This window comes from Salminus brasiliensis, chromosome 17 (genome assembly GCF_030463535.1).
Source record: "Salminus brasiliensis chromosome 17, fSalBra1.hap2, whole genome shotgun sequence".
Taxonomy (NCBI): domain Eukaryota; kingdom Metazoa; phylum Chordata; class Actinopteri; order Characiformes; family Bryconidae; genus Salminus; species Salminus brasiliensis.
The window spans coordinates 33,651,899-33,665,763 of record NC_132894.1 but is presented as its reverse complement, the minus strand read 5'-3'; the positions used below and the strand labels follow the sequence as shown (position 1 = coordinate 33,665,763).

Genomic DNA, 13,865 nt, shown 5'->3' with positions numbered 1-13,865 from the left:
AAAAAAAATAAATAAATAAAATAAACTTGTATCTCCAGCATACTTCCAGCATACTTGTATCTACAGCATACTACTGTTGATACGACATTGTTAAAAAATGAAGGTGCTACAAAAGGTTCTTCGAGGTTCTTCGAAGGCTATGCCATAGAACAGGGGTGAGCAATTCTGGTCCTGGAGGGCTGGATTCCTGCACAGGAGGTCTGTGGGAGCAGGAATCTCTGCAGACTGGGCTGGACTCTTCACGCAGACATCTCCTTCATCAGAATCCTTTCTTATGGGCCCAAAAGTTGTTGTTTTTCTATGGCATCTCCCTTTGTAGCACCTTTACTTCGAAGACCGTACTACAGCCATGGTCTATAGATTGCTCCTCAATGAGCTGCATCTCCACATTTAGCTGAAGGTGCTCAGTCAAGGCATTGCGAGTGTCCTCCTCTGTGTAGTATATTAAATATGCTGATTTTACTTTAATTCTGCTATACGAAGCACTTTGCAGTGTTTTTTTTTTTGTTTATGATGAGGGAATAAGCAGATGCTGGAATGGCGCAGAACTCATTAAAATGTATGCCCTCGCTTCTGATAACGTGACCCATCTTCGCAAATAATTTATAGACATAAATTTAAAGGGTGTAAAAAGGCTGAGTTGCTTTCATCACCCCCCCCAACCCTTCCTCCTTATTCTAATTTAACTTTCTTAATGTAACCAAAATCATTAACTGTCAAGAAAATAGCATTGTCATTTGAGTGAGTGGGGAGAGCATCCACTGAATTAGGCCGCCGGATTCCGACTAATGAACTGAGGAAACAATAGATGGTTTTGTCTCATTTAGTAAAAGAGGGCCTGTCTGTTTTGTGACTGTGTGAAAATCTGCCAGCAATATGAACGCGCTGCTGCTCTGTGCTGCAGTGCAGTGTGTCTTAGGGCTGCACAATATGTTGTTTTTGTTGGCTTTTGCACTACTGATACTGAAAATTGACCGTTATGCAAATAAGCCCTTTAATAAATCCCATCGTTTCAATGTGTGCTTTTAGTTTCCTGACCAACATCCGGTCAGGACTGCATTAAAGAACCCAGTCCATATACGGAGCCTAAGCAGGGCTTTTTAAATGACCAAAACAAACCCAAAGTATTTACATATCTCTGTAGATTCAGCCTACAGCAGTTTAGCTCCACCCATTTGTAGTAATTGCGTTGCAACAGCCTGGACTCCTTTTTAAATGAGGCAGATTACAGAGCAGCCAATCAGAACAGAGCTCATTTATGTAGATCAGTATAAGATATACTTTATTATAATAATATAATATAAAAATATATTATAAAAAAAAATCCAAGTGTAATTCCAAGGAATAAAGGAGGGTTGGAAAAGGGTCATAGAGAACCCTCACATAGGGTTGGGCGATATGGTAAAATATTAGATGTGATTAGATAAGATATTTAAAGCCATTTCTCAAGATATTTATGATATTTATAATATTTGGACTCCTTTTTAAATGAGGCAAATTACAGAGCAGCCAGTCAGAGCAGAGCTTATTTACATAGATCAGTATTAAAAAATTAATCCAAGTGTAATTCCAAGGGATAAAGGAGGGTTGGAAAAGGGTCGTGGAGAACACATAGTGCTGGGCGATATGGTAAAATATTAGATTGCGATATTTAAAGCCATTTCTCACAATATTTTTTATATTTATAATATTTATCATAACAGACTAAATACATCACTAGCGACCGATTCTTAAGAAGTGCTATTCAGATACTTTCTATTCAACAACTACTGCATTTCATCTAATAAAACAATGAAATGTGCACTTACAGTATCCTCGATATGCTTAGAAAAGCTTATGGTGCATCACATTAACCAAATTGATCACGATACGATAAAATATCATCATCCAGCTCTACTCTCTCAGCAGGGGAAAAGAGTAAGAAATGTTGAATATAGGCTCTCTTAAGGCGTTGTGTAGAGTACAGAATGCATCACGATAACAGTATGCATTGGTGTAACCGCAGTGCTGCATTTTGTAGTACTGCAATGATTAGCCATCAAAGTTGACAGGGTTTTTTTGTAGTTGTTAGTGATGTGTGTATTTTTAAAAAAGCTGTGAAGTTGATATGTGCATTAATCTGGACAGATCTCGCTGCACTGTAAACATGCTGATTGTTTGTTCCATTTTAAGCAGAAATTCTATTTTGAGGAACGCCTGAGAGAGATCTTACACTAAGGTGGCGGCCAAAGAGAGAGAAATTCACGAAAGCAACACCCTCAAAAGTCACAGCCAGCAAAGCACCATGTATGAAGTGCAAGCAGCATTTCAAGGCATATCTTATATTTCTAAATTGAAATATAGAAGTCAGAAAATGATAAATAGAGTAATATTAAGACGAGGGCTGTCAGGGCTGTCCCGATCAGATCCATCGGCTTCTGGACCGATCCAGGCCTGTTTTAACAGATGGGGTATCGGCTGTTTTAATCCCAATCAAGTTCTGAGTCTTTGTTGTAACCAGGGTGTTCAGAGCGCCATCTGGTGTCTTCAAGGCGCCAATTAGGGGACGTTATTTCCAGCCGGCTGCTGTAGCAGCAGTGCGGACGTTCTCAGAAAACGGACCATAATATCTGACCCTTTATAAAACCATCACTGAAATGCTCCGTTTTACCAGCGGGAGAACCGGAGAACCGTTCGCCTTTTTTGAACCGCTCTGTTTTAAAACCAGCACTGAAGAACCCATTCAGAACCGGGTGGAGGCTAACGCTAAGGTTCTAATGTCTAGTGCTACGGTTTATTTATTTGTAGTTTGTTAATCTGCTGATTTGTTGTTGAATTTTTGCTGTCGATGTTGTCTGGACCTTTCTTCCTGCATCTTTTCTCCAGTGACTCCCTCCCGCCACCATGTTTAACAGTTTCCTCTCACACTCTCATTGGCTGCTGCTCTTCGTGGAGGTGCTCACACCCCACCCCAAGTTCTTGGCAGCGATCTGTTGCAGAGCTCGAGGGCTTCGCTTGCAGCTCGATCACACAAATATGTGGCGAAAGTCATGTAACGTTCACTCGGCATGAGAGTGATGACGGGCTATCACGCCAAATGACCAGCCGAGCATCACCACAGGTCAACACCTGCAATTTTTCATAGTCGTCACCATCAGAATTGGATAAGATTCCTTTACGCCGCACTTTGCGCTTGCCCTTTCAATTGGAATCAACCCTCATAGAAGGGGGTCTTGGGTGGTTGAACCCAAGCTAACCAGCTTGGCTGTTATTTTTCCTTTTATGCGCCAACCCCCCCCAATCCCCCCAACCCACCCAGGGGATGTTAACTGACACGATGAAGGTAGAGGAGAGAGAGAGAGGAGGCTCACTGTGAAATAAATTCAATTTTCTGCTTAAATAAGCCCAGGCCGCAGTGCGAGCCGCAGCGCCGGTGCAGAGGCAGAGAGAAGGGTACCAAGGTCAGATCCCCACAGTCCCACGGCGGGCGGGTAGGCGGACGGGTGGCAGTTTCTGTCCGACCGGAGGTCGCCTCAAGGTCGCTGGCCTGCGACTGCGTATCTGAGAGCTGGAGCTAGAAACCTCTATTGTGGATTCGTTGCGAAACACTTGTGAAACCGCTCGCTGCTGGAAATCCTGATTAATTTCTGCTGCAAGGGTCTCCAGAGAGCCGCCCGAGAATGAGGGAGAGCTGAGTTTGGAGGTCTTTATCTTAAATTGGAATCTTGGTGTGTTTAAAGTGTGCTTTTGTTAATGAGAGGAAATTGGCGGATCTCTGCGTATTCATTAGCATCTCGAGTTCCTATTGTGTGTTCGCAAGAAGACCGTCATCTGCAGTAAACGAGCGAGTGCCGTAAGCGCTTCAGACGTGTTCTATAGCGTCTAATCATCATAGTCTTCTTCTGTGGGGGGTTCCTGAAGCATGCCATGCTGTGCTTTCATCGCGTCGTCTGAGCAGTGGCAGCCAGCATGGCCGCAGTATTGTGCTTTGTCCAGACTGTGATACACTTCCCAATCCTAAACGTCTTCTGCAGCACCTCATTGTAGCCTATGGTGTCCTTCACTCTGTGAAAGTGTCTTACACGTCTCCCATGTTGTTGTTTTTCAGTACAATAGCAACCACCGTGACCTCAATGTGAAGGAGGCCTGGAAGCAAGGTGTCACCGGACAGGGTGTGGTGGTGTCCATCCTGGATGACGGGATCGAGAAGAACCATCCAGACCTTGAGCGGAATTATGTGAGTGTGCAAGGAAAAGCTACACCCCTCCTTAGGCTTTAAAATAGGGCGAAATTAGAACTGGATTTTTAGGGATGATATAATGATCTCGCAGTTTTACCAGATAATTGATCATTTAAAAAAAAAAAAGGGCCTGTATCTTATAAATGAGTTGACCAGTGTCCGACGTGTTATCTGATATTTATCCGATATTTGCGGGCGTGTTTATTGTACTTTGGTTGAGCAGAATGAAACACGAACATGTGTGTTTGTTTTTTCCTGCATGTCGTCTTTCCAGGATCCAGATGCTAGCTATGACGTGAATGATGGTGACCCAGACCCGCAGCCTCGATACACTCAGCTCAACGATAACAGGCAAGTTTGCAGCAGATGCTTTTAAGGCTTCTGTTATGCTGCAGTAGCTCCTCGTTACCCAGCTGAGAAGATATTTTCGTAGTCTGAAAAATCACGTCGTCCAGATCGTCGTAATACCTTTTTAAAGGTTCCTTAAACAATGCCATGGAATAGAACCCTCGATGTTCTGTGAAGATCCATGTTGGTAATAGAGATGTACAATATGAGCGTGAACAACCTCTTAAAGGCCTAAAGGACCTTCCCTTGGTGTAAAAGTTCCTTAGCAACTTAATGGTTCTTCACACTCTACTCTCACACACATGTCTATGCTATGAACATGATCATTTTTGGAACCAAAAGAGGTTCTTCATTGCATAAAGAACTAGAAAAGTGCAGCAGAACACTCAAGGTTGTCCATTATTGTGAAATAACGGCTCTGCTGTGACAAAATACGTCACTAGCCTTCAGCTTGTGTCTGCTTCATCATATCCGTGCTGTTAATTCACGGTAATTAGCTCCCTCTAGTGTTGTATTGCTTAAAAAAATAAAATAAAATAAACAAACAATAAAAAACTTAAAACTGCACTACTAGTTTTGCGAGTACTAGTTTAGCCAAATTTGGTATTTGTAGCTTGTAGAAAATTCTGTTCTGTAGAGAAGGTTTACATTTTTTTTTTTTTTAAAGTATCTGGACAAATCTCAGTGTATTCTGGGGGGGGGCAACTGCTACGCAGAAACTGCAGCCGCTCAAAAAAACTGTACACAAGGTTCTTCATGTCTGGGTTAGTTTATGACTACATTATTTTCACCTTTAAAGGATCTGTATGCGATTTAGTTGCGAAAGACTGTATGCAAAAGACTTTTTCTAAAGTTCAGTGAATGTTTCCTCACGGTTCGCTAGCTCTCTGGTATGTTGTATGCGTGACCGGGGGGCGGGGGGGCGTACACTGTTCAAGCCAATCAGCAACAGGGGTCGTTCAGGCTCGTGCACAGGGCAGGGGCAAGTTTTAACTTTTACACTTGTTTCACAGCTATTGTTACAACTGTTTGCTAACTCCCAACCTAGCCAGTGCTAATCACCGTGACTGCAACACAGTCCACAAGCCCGGTGTTTATACCTTGGCAACGCACATGCATGAATTTTAGGGGCAGAGCTTAAACCCTTAATGGAGCAAGGGTATCAGTAAGGATTTTAACTGTTGTCCAGAATCATATACAGCTCCTTTAAGGGGTTGAATGGTTAAAAGCTTACGTAAAATCGAAACTAAACAGGCCAAGCCTTTGAATTTCTGCATAACTTTTTCTACGCTAAAGTTTCTTTGCTTCTCATTTCACAATTTTTGCAAGATTACAGAAATGCGGGAAATTTAGCTGAAATTAGAATTTTAAGAAATTACGTAGTGGCTGATCTGGAGCTTTGAAGTATGTTGTTTTACATAAAACGTGGCTTATATCATATTCAAATAGTTATATTCAAATGTGTGCTTGTCTTGCTGTCCGGTTAAAGCATCCAATAAAGCTGTACTGAATGAAGCATACCATGGCAAATACAGGCCTTCGCATCTCCAGCCTGGTCGCTAACACTAGTACTGACCCCTAATATGATGTAAACTGAAGATGCCTTTTAATTTTCACTGTGTTTTAAACTCCTATGGGATGCAAGTACCCCTCCCATTACTGTAATCCTGTTTATACTGAAATCAATTTAAGGACTTAAACCCAGTGTAGCCAGCTTGTCCAGAATGAAGGCAGCTGTGAAATGACCCCCCAAACCCCCCCCACCCCCACACACACACACACACACACACACACACACACACCCACACCCGTAAGTGATTTCTGTGGCCCGTTTTAAGTTGGGTAAACAGCCTCGGATTAAAGTAAATTTGGGAAGAGGGCGGCTTTAGTGTTGGGAGCAGATTGTATTAAAGAAGTGTTTTACCAGCAGAGCTCTGCCACCCACTTCGTCCTCCCTCTTAGACCCAAGTGATTGAATTAAGTTTATCAGGAGCAACAAGACCTTATAAAAAATAAATAAATAAATAAATAAAAGCTTACGGACAGCTATTTGTTAATACTCTGCGCTTACCCCGACTTGTTGGGATTTTCCTCAATCTGTCTGGTGTTTGGGACGCTGGCCAGCGAGCCGTTTCTATCTCGAGGCGAACCATGATTAGTGATGACAGGCAGAAAAGCTTATAGTTACAAGCGGGTAGAAATCAAAGGTCCTGCGCTGTACGGCTAAGCTTTGTAGTTTGCAGCGGGACGGCTATCTGAGAGCAACTTCAGTGTGTAGCCCACAGTGCAGCGACTCGGGCATGCCACGGTTAGTCTGGCATGCAAAATGGGTGCTTTTGAAAAGTAGTGAACTTGAGTGCTTGAGAGCTGAACTTTTAAATGGGCCATAGAACAGAAAGCCTTATGGAGGATTTGAGGTTGTTGTTGATGTATAAGTAGGAGGTATATGGCTTTGGTTGAGGGGGGTGTTACAAGCCTGTTTTACAACCCTGTTATTTTGCATCTAAATGAAGCACACTGGCTTTCCTTTTATGGAGGGCTCCTGAAATAAGAAGAAAGACTCATAGGTTCATAGAATCCACAAATAACGTAGTTTTAACACTGTAACAAACACTGTAACTATTCCCGGGTCTTACTGGACAGTGCTGCTGTCCTCTCAGGATGGTGTACTGTTGGCAAGCTGAAGAGGTTAGCTATTAGCCCTGCCAGCACACTTCGTCTTGCAGGTAAATAAATGAAACCAGTGCCAGGGCCGGCCCAAGCCTTTATAGGGCCCTAAGCAAATTTTAATTTTTGGGGGGAGGGGGTTCCAGGACCAGGACCATCATTCCATAGGCTGTGTAATACCATTTAGTTTTATTATTTAATCAATGACTTTGATTAACCCTGTATTGGATCTGAGTGCAGAATTCAAGCAAATGGCCAGTGTGTTGACCGTAGTGGACTCTGCGAAGAGCAGGGCAACTGGTTTTAATAGTCTCCTGCAGAAATCTGAGAAGCCAGTGATAAATGTGCAGCTACTTGACACACACCTCCATCCTTGTCCAGTCCAGATCCTGGTCTCCTGACCGAACTGAGGCTGCTGCTTTGGAGCTGTTGCATCTGGGCAATGATAAGCCAGCTGGGAAACCACCTAATCCAATTTCAGCTGGCCATGGATCCTCCTGTATTGAATGTATTAGCTTAAATGAAATGCTCAAAAATTTCAATGGCCGCCTCATTCCTATAGCAACAGCTGGACATGCCACATTCAGAGAGCTTGATTGAGACCATAGGAGGAGTATATTCAGTCACTTTCTTGCTTGCTTATGAAACTTTTAAATATAAAATTGTGCCTTAAAATAAACAACATTTAGACAATCCACTGATTAGTTAATCAGTGTTTAAGTGTTGTTTTGTGCATTTTTATGCTGATGCTTCTAATAATCAGGTCTCCGCTTAATGCTGCTCCCTTTGGCCTCAGTGCTGCAGTGCCCTGTCGGCAGACTGTACGGCATTGAGTCTCTGCACGCTCCCTGTGAGAAAGCCCATCTCTGTTCACCTCCATAAAGCCCTCTTTCTTCTTCCACGTCCCTGGTCCATGTGGAAGCATGCAATTTTTGAGCTGACCCAGGACCGTTTTTTTGCCCTCCGCAAACCGTGAGCTTTAAATACTCTCGGTGCAGCCGCAAAACTGGCCTCGGATCAGCAGCCGGCGGAGGGCAACTCCCACAAACACCCCCGTTTTACCTCAGCAAGAAGTTTGTCCAAGCCCGCATGTTTACTCAAGGTAATATCTTCTCCGCTGCCAAGCCTCTTCACCACTCGCTCTCTCTCTCTCTCGCACGCTCACTCACTCGCTCGCTCTTTTAGAGTCTCCAATCTGGAGATTCTGAGAAATCCATGACATGAGTGCTGTTGGTGTGCACACAGGCTTCCTGTATTGTGTGCAGGATGGAGTGAATAATGCATTAAACGCTTGAATTTTTAAGACCCTTTTTTTCTATAGAAGTGGCCCAGTTACTCAGCGTGGCTCTTGTGAAGAAACCGACAGCTCAGATGAGGTTAGTGGAGCTAAGAGGAACAATAACAGCATGAAATCTATCTCCCTTAAGAGAGCGCTACTTTCAAATCGTTTTTTAATAACGCGTAAAAGTCTTTCTCCTCGGGATGAAACAAACGAAATGCACCCAGCACACACACACACACACACACACTCTCGCTCTCTAAAAGCCGAAGTTCCCTCCTTATTGCCGAGCTTTCTGTAGTCCTGCTGCATATGGTTAAGTATTCGTGATAAATCATCCGCCTGCACGTCGTCTTCTCGGCGGCGTTATGGCAGCACAATCAGAAGAAAAGGCCTTTTGGCTGTCACTGGAGTTACAGTACAAGTATGAATGTGTTTTGGTCCGTCTGCCAGCTTTGAGTCACTGTACAGAAGTCTGCCTCTGCATTCGTTGGTGGAACTGTCTGGCTGCCAAACGGGGTTTTTATGTTTAGATATTAGCCTGTAAGTGAAGGATTTAGGGAGGAATAAGTGTATGGATTTTTCTCCATTTGAAGAGTAGCTGCTGCTGTTTAAAGCTGCGAAAGGTGAAATTCAACATTGGGAAGCATTGTGTCTACTGTGGACTTCAGATATCGGATATTTGAGCTTATAATAGGGATGCTGCGATATGGCAGTTGTGGGCTGATGTCGACATGCAGTATTTTTCACGTCCGTGCCGTAAATCTATCTTTCACACCAATATAATTCCGTTTCCATTGGGGTTCTTCAAGAGCCGGTGGTCCTATGAAGAACCTTGAAAATGCCAACAATAATTTTTGTACTGAATTATTTTAATTTAAAAAGTAATTAAAAAAGAAAGAAAAGAATAGTTATAGTTATAACGTTTAAAGGCTCAATGTACTTGATGGTAGTTGTAGCATTTTAGTAATTTTAATTGGTCCTTAATTGGTTTTAAAAGGTCCTTCTAGTTTGCTTGCATATTTTTGGAGGATTGTCCGGGAAGCTTCACAGAGATGTTGCCTTGTACCATAAAAACGAATATTCGTTTCAGGTTAACTAGGGTTGTGCTGATCTGATTTTGGGCCAGATGGAATATGATTTTGGAATATGTAAATCTGTAATATTAATAATGTGCGTAAAATTTTAGTCACCTAGTCATGCCTGAGTTCAGTAAATACATCAAATAAAATCATGCGTTCACTAGGATTGCTCTGTGTATGTGTGTGATTGATATATAATCTTTTATATATATGTATAATATATAAACCAATACCAGAAAAAAACAAATATATATAATATATATAAAATATATATATATATATATAAACAAACAATACCAGTATTGTTGCCATTGTGCATCCTTTCTGTCAAGTTACATTCACCCACTCATCTACCCAGAGTACATCTACCCTGCCATGGAAATCTGACCCTGCCTCTGGTGAACCCACCAGAGATCACACCAGGTCATCACTGGTAGTGCATAGAGGACGTATTCTACCTACTAAGAGGTCCTCTTGCTTTAGCCGCCCTCGTAGAGCGAGGGAACACCTTGTGCACTGAGATTTTGGATTTATTTCAAATACCCCCCCCCCCCAGCAGCAAGAACTCAGAGACTGAGTCTCCCATCCCGTTTCTAACAGGAATGTCTGCTGTGAATTTGAGGTCTAGTGTTTTCCAAATCTTAGTAACTAGTAGCATTTTATTCACATTATTTCATTGCCATTAATAATCTTAATAATTATAATATTAAGAGGCCCAGCTGTGCTGACCGATGCCATGCTTTGACTTTTTGACTATCTAAAAAGCCAGTGATAAATGTGCAGCTACTTGACCGAACTGAGGCTGCTGCTTTGGAGCTGTTGCATCTGGGCAATGATAAGCCAGCTGGGAAACCACCTAATCCAATTTCAGCTGGCCATGGATCCTTCTGTATTGAATGTATTAGATTAAATGAAATGCTCAAAAATTTCAATCGCCGGCTCATTCCTGTGCAATATGCCAGCATTTGATTGCTTTGTTTGCACGGCCTTGTTGAACACGGGCACATTTTGGCATTCAGAGGTTTACAAACAAATCACAGTACCCCCGTGGCACTCGGTGATGCTTTTTAAAAGTGTTTTTTTTTTTTTTTTTTTTTTTGAAAATGTCCGAGACCTTTTACTGCGCCTGCTCTGCTTTGTGCCTTTGGGCCTCAGTCACCCAGCGGTTCTCGGGGGTGGCAGCTGGATCATTCGCAGAGTCTTTGTGCCTTTACTCGGCGGCAGCGAGCCTGCCATTTGAATGCCAGAGCGTGGGGTAATTTTTCAGTCTACTGCTGGCAGCCCATTGTGCCTGGACTGCATTTTGAATGGGATAAAAAGTGCGGCTGGACCTACCGCAGTTGGTTGTGGCGAATGGCTCGCGGCCCGTTCAGATTGTTGTTTTTATTTGTTTGTTTGTTTTGTTAAATAGAGCAGTTAATGTCAGAGAGGTCCGTGTCAACCCCGGTTTGCTTGCATGAAGGGATGAGACCAAGACGGTGTTGTCTCTTGGGAGAGACGGGCCAGCCCTATAGTTTTACGCCACAGCTTGGAGTCTGGTAATGAAAAAGGCCCCGTGGGGTTCTCCTGTGCATCATTTATGCTGCCCTTTTATGCATGTCATGCTGAAAGTATGATTGCTATTCTGGGAAGGTTTTTCTTTTGCTAATGTACTGTTCTGCGGGTTATTTCCATGCCCGGTGTCTGGCCTCTTGAAAAATAATGTTCTGGTCTGCTGAGACTGCAGATTCTCAGTGAATTTTGCTCTTGGACTTGAGAAAATGAAGTTTTTTTGAACAATGCCATAGAAGAGCCGCTTCCATAGAGAACCAGGTCTTTAATGGAGAGAACCTGAGAACCTCACAAGGGGTACCCGGCCCGTCCTCCTCTGATCAGAACTATTTATAAATTATTGATAAAAATTACCAAACCAGATACAGCAGATAGTTAATAGTGGTAATATTAATAGTGGCAGATAGTTAAGAGTCCATTTAGGTCCATTTAGGACTGGTAGGTGGCAGCTGGTCTGACGCAGGTAGAGGGGACCTCAGCGGGCAGTCTTCCAACAGGTCGGGCTGGGTGGCCATTTAATCGGAGAAGGTAAAAAGAGAGAGAGTTAGTTCTATCCCTTAACCATAACCGATCAACAGCGGTTCTTGACGTGGGCATGCATTTCTGGGGAAACTCCTTTTTTGGGTTTGTGAGATGTCTTGATGTCCAGGCTAATTTTAATTAACCATTTGAATCTCAATCCAGTTCCAAGTCTTCGTTTTAACCAAGGTGTTCAGAGCGCCATCTGGTGTCCTCAAACCACCATTAACGAACATTACTCCCAGCCGGCTGCAGCAGCAGCAGTGCGGACGTTCTCAGACGGTACATTTCAAAGCTGAGGTTCTGCAGTGTGGAGTTATTTTACAGTGGAACCTGAAAACAGACCATAATATCTGACCCTTTATAAAACTTCCACTGAAACGCTCCGTTTTACCAGCGGGAGAACCGACGCTCGCCTTTCTCTGTTCTTAAACCAGCACTGAAGAGCCCATTCAGAAGTGAGTGGAGGCTAACGCTAATGCTAATACACACACGCTAGCTATAGAAACCCCAATCTCACACACACACACAGCACATTCACCCGCTATAATTGTATATATAGTTATTACACACCAGTAGACCAACAACCTTGCTTGCAGACCTCAGTTTTAGCGATTTTAGCTATATTTCCTTAATTAGATTTGATTTCCTGCAAGAGGTGTGTGTGTGTGTGTGTGTGTGTGTGTGTGTGTGTGTGTGTGTGTGTGTGAGAAGAACCTTTTGAACATTGTAAAGAAGTGGGTGTGAAGGTTCTTTGCCATTATTCATTATGGAACCATCAGTGATTCTTCCATGGCATTTCCCAAAGAACCCTTTGTAGCTCCTTTATTTTTATAAATTGATGATAATATTGTGTTTATATTATTAAAAAGGCAAGCAGCGGTCCTCCCGGGAGACGTCCAGAGATTATCCTTTTCTCATCAACATGACAGTCAAGACTGTGGGTTTGGCAGGACGCTGCTGGTTAGCATCTCGTTCGAGCACCCCAGGGATTAGATCAGTTCTTTCTAAAACGCACTATTAGAGAGCAGATGGTCGTGGGTTTTAAAATGATGAATTTTCTTCAGTTGAGTAAAGCAGAAAGTCTCATTTTCTCTCCTGTTGTTAATGCTGCATGATTGGCTTATTAGGTTAATCTATCAAAAGGAGCCCGCGACTATCTTTGAACTGGCCTGGCTTTTCATTTTTTCGAGGGAGAGAGTTTGCGAGCAAGGCAGAGTCGTGTGCGAGATTGAAGGTTCTTGGACTGACTCTGTACTCGTGCAACTGTAGCTCCTGTAGCTCATTTTGTTGGAGCAGCAAGGTGACTGTCAAACAGAACAATATGCTGTCAGTGATGGCTTTTGTCAAAGGAGGCACCACTGCTTTTAGTAATCTCCTGCGCGAGAGACTCTGAGAGACGTTTATACAGTGGAAGACGCACTCGCAACGGTAAAGGCTCCCCAAAGGTTCTTGATTTGGACATGCAGTTCTGTATAGAAGAAGAAACGTGACGTTTAAAAAGGCCCTTCACACCCGAGGACCTCAGTTGCCGCAATAGCCGCTTATAGAGGACATGCTACGGCCGTGCCCCAAAGACCCCTATTGGCAGCTTTTGTTTGAACCCATATACCCTTAGACCCTTGGATATCACTTGGAGACTTTTTCTAGGCTTTAACTGTTCTGTTGTAAGCTGCATCCCATGATGATACTTACTGGAGTTCGTACAGAAGTGAATACGGCCACAATGCTAACCTCTGACATTTTGTGCTTTCCTAGAACTGGTGTCTGGAGGCGATCTCCAGAGCTTTCATTGATCCTTTTTGGCTCTATTCATTGACTCTGAGTTGAGCTGACCCCGCTGACCTGACAGACTGTTCTGAGGAAACCTAGATTTCGTCTGTCTCGGGTTGTGTAATATGCTGCAATATGTTGAAGTGAAGATCTTTGACCTAGCTTTCTGAAGATTAGACCAGAATAGGCTGTAGATATTCGCCAATAAACAGTATCCTTCCATTGATGCTAATGCTCAAGCTCCACTGGTGATCTTCGACCAGTTTGACCGAGGTGTCGTCCCACCCAACCATCGATTGGAAAGTTCTTGCTGTGGGAACCCAAAATTTGTTGCTTAGCAGTGCCCTGAAGAACACGCTCTGTTATGTACCTCAACATAGACCTCGGTTCTTCTCCGTCCTGATCTGCTCACACTGCTGAGGCTTCT

General features: G+C 43.2%; 1 protein-coding gene across 3 annotated transcripts in view; it reads left to right on the top strand.

The window, feature by feature from the left end:
* furina (furin (paired basic amino acid cleaving enzyme) a) overlaps positions 1-13,865 on the top strand; it is a 114,430-nt gene that overhangs the window by 66,634 nt on the left and 33,931 nt on the right. For all 3 annotated transcript variants that reach the window (XM_072659858.1, XM_072659860.1, XM_072659859.1), the window contains exons 5-6: positions 4,088-4,216; positions 4,494-4,570. In XM_072659858.1, the coding sequence (XP_072515959.1) occupies positions 4,088-4,216; positions 4,494-4,570 (206 nt within the window). The remainder of the gene's footprint in view (positions 1-4,087; positions 4,217-4,493; positions 4,571-13,865) is intronic.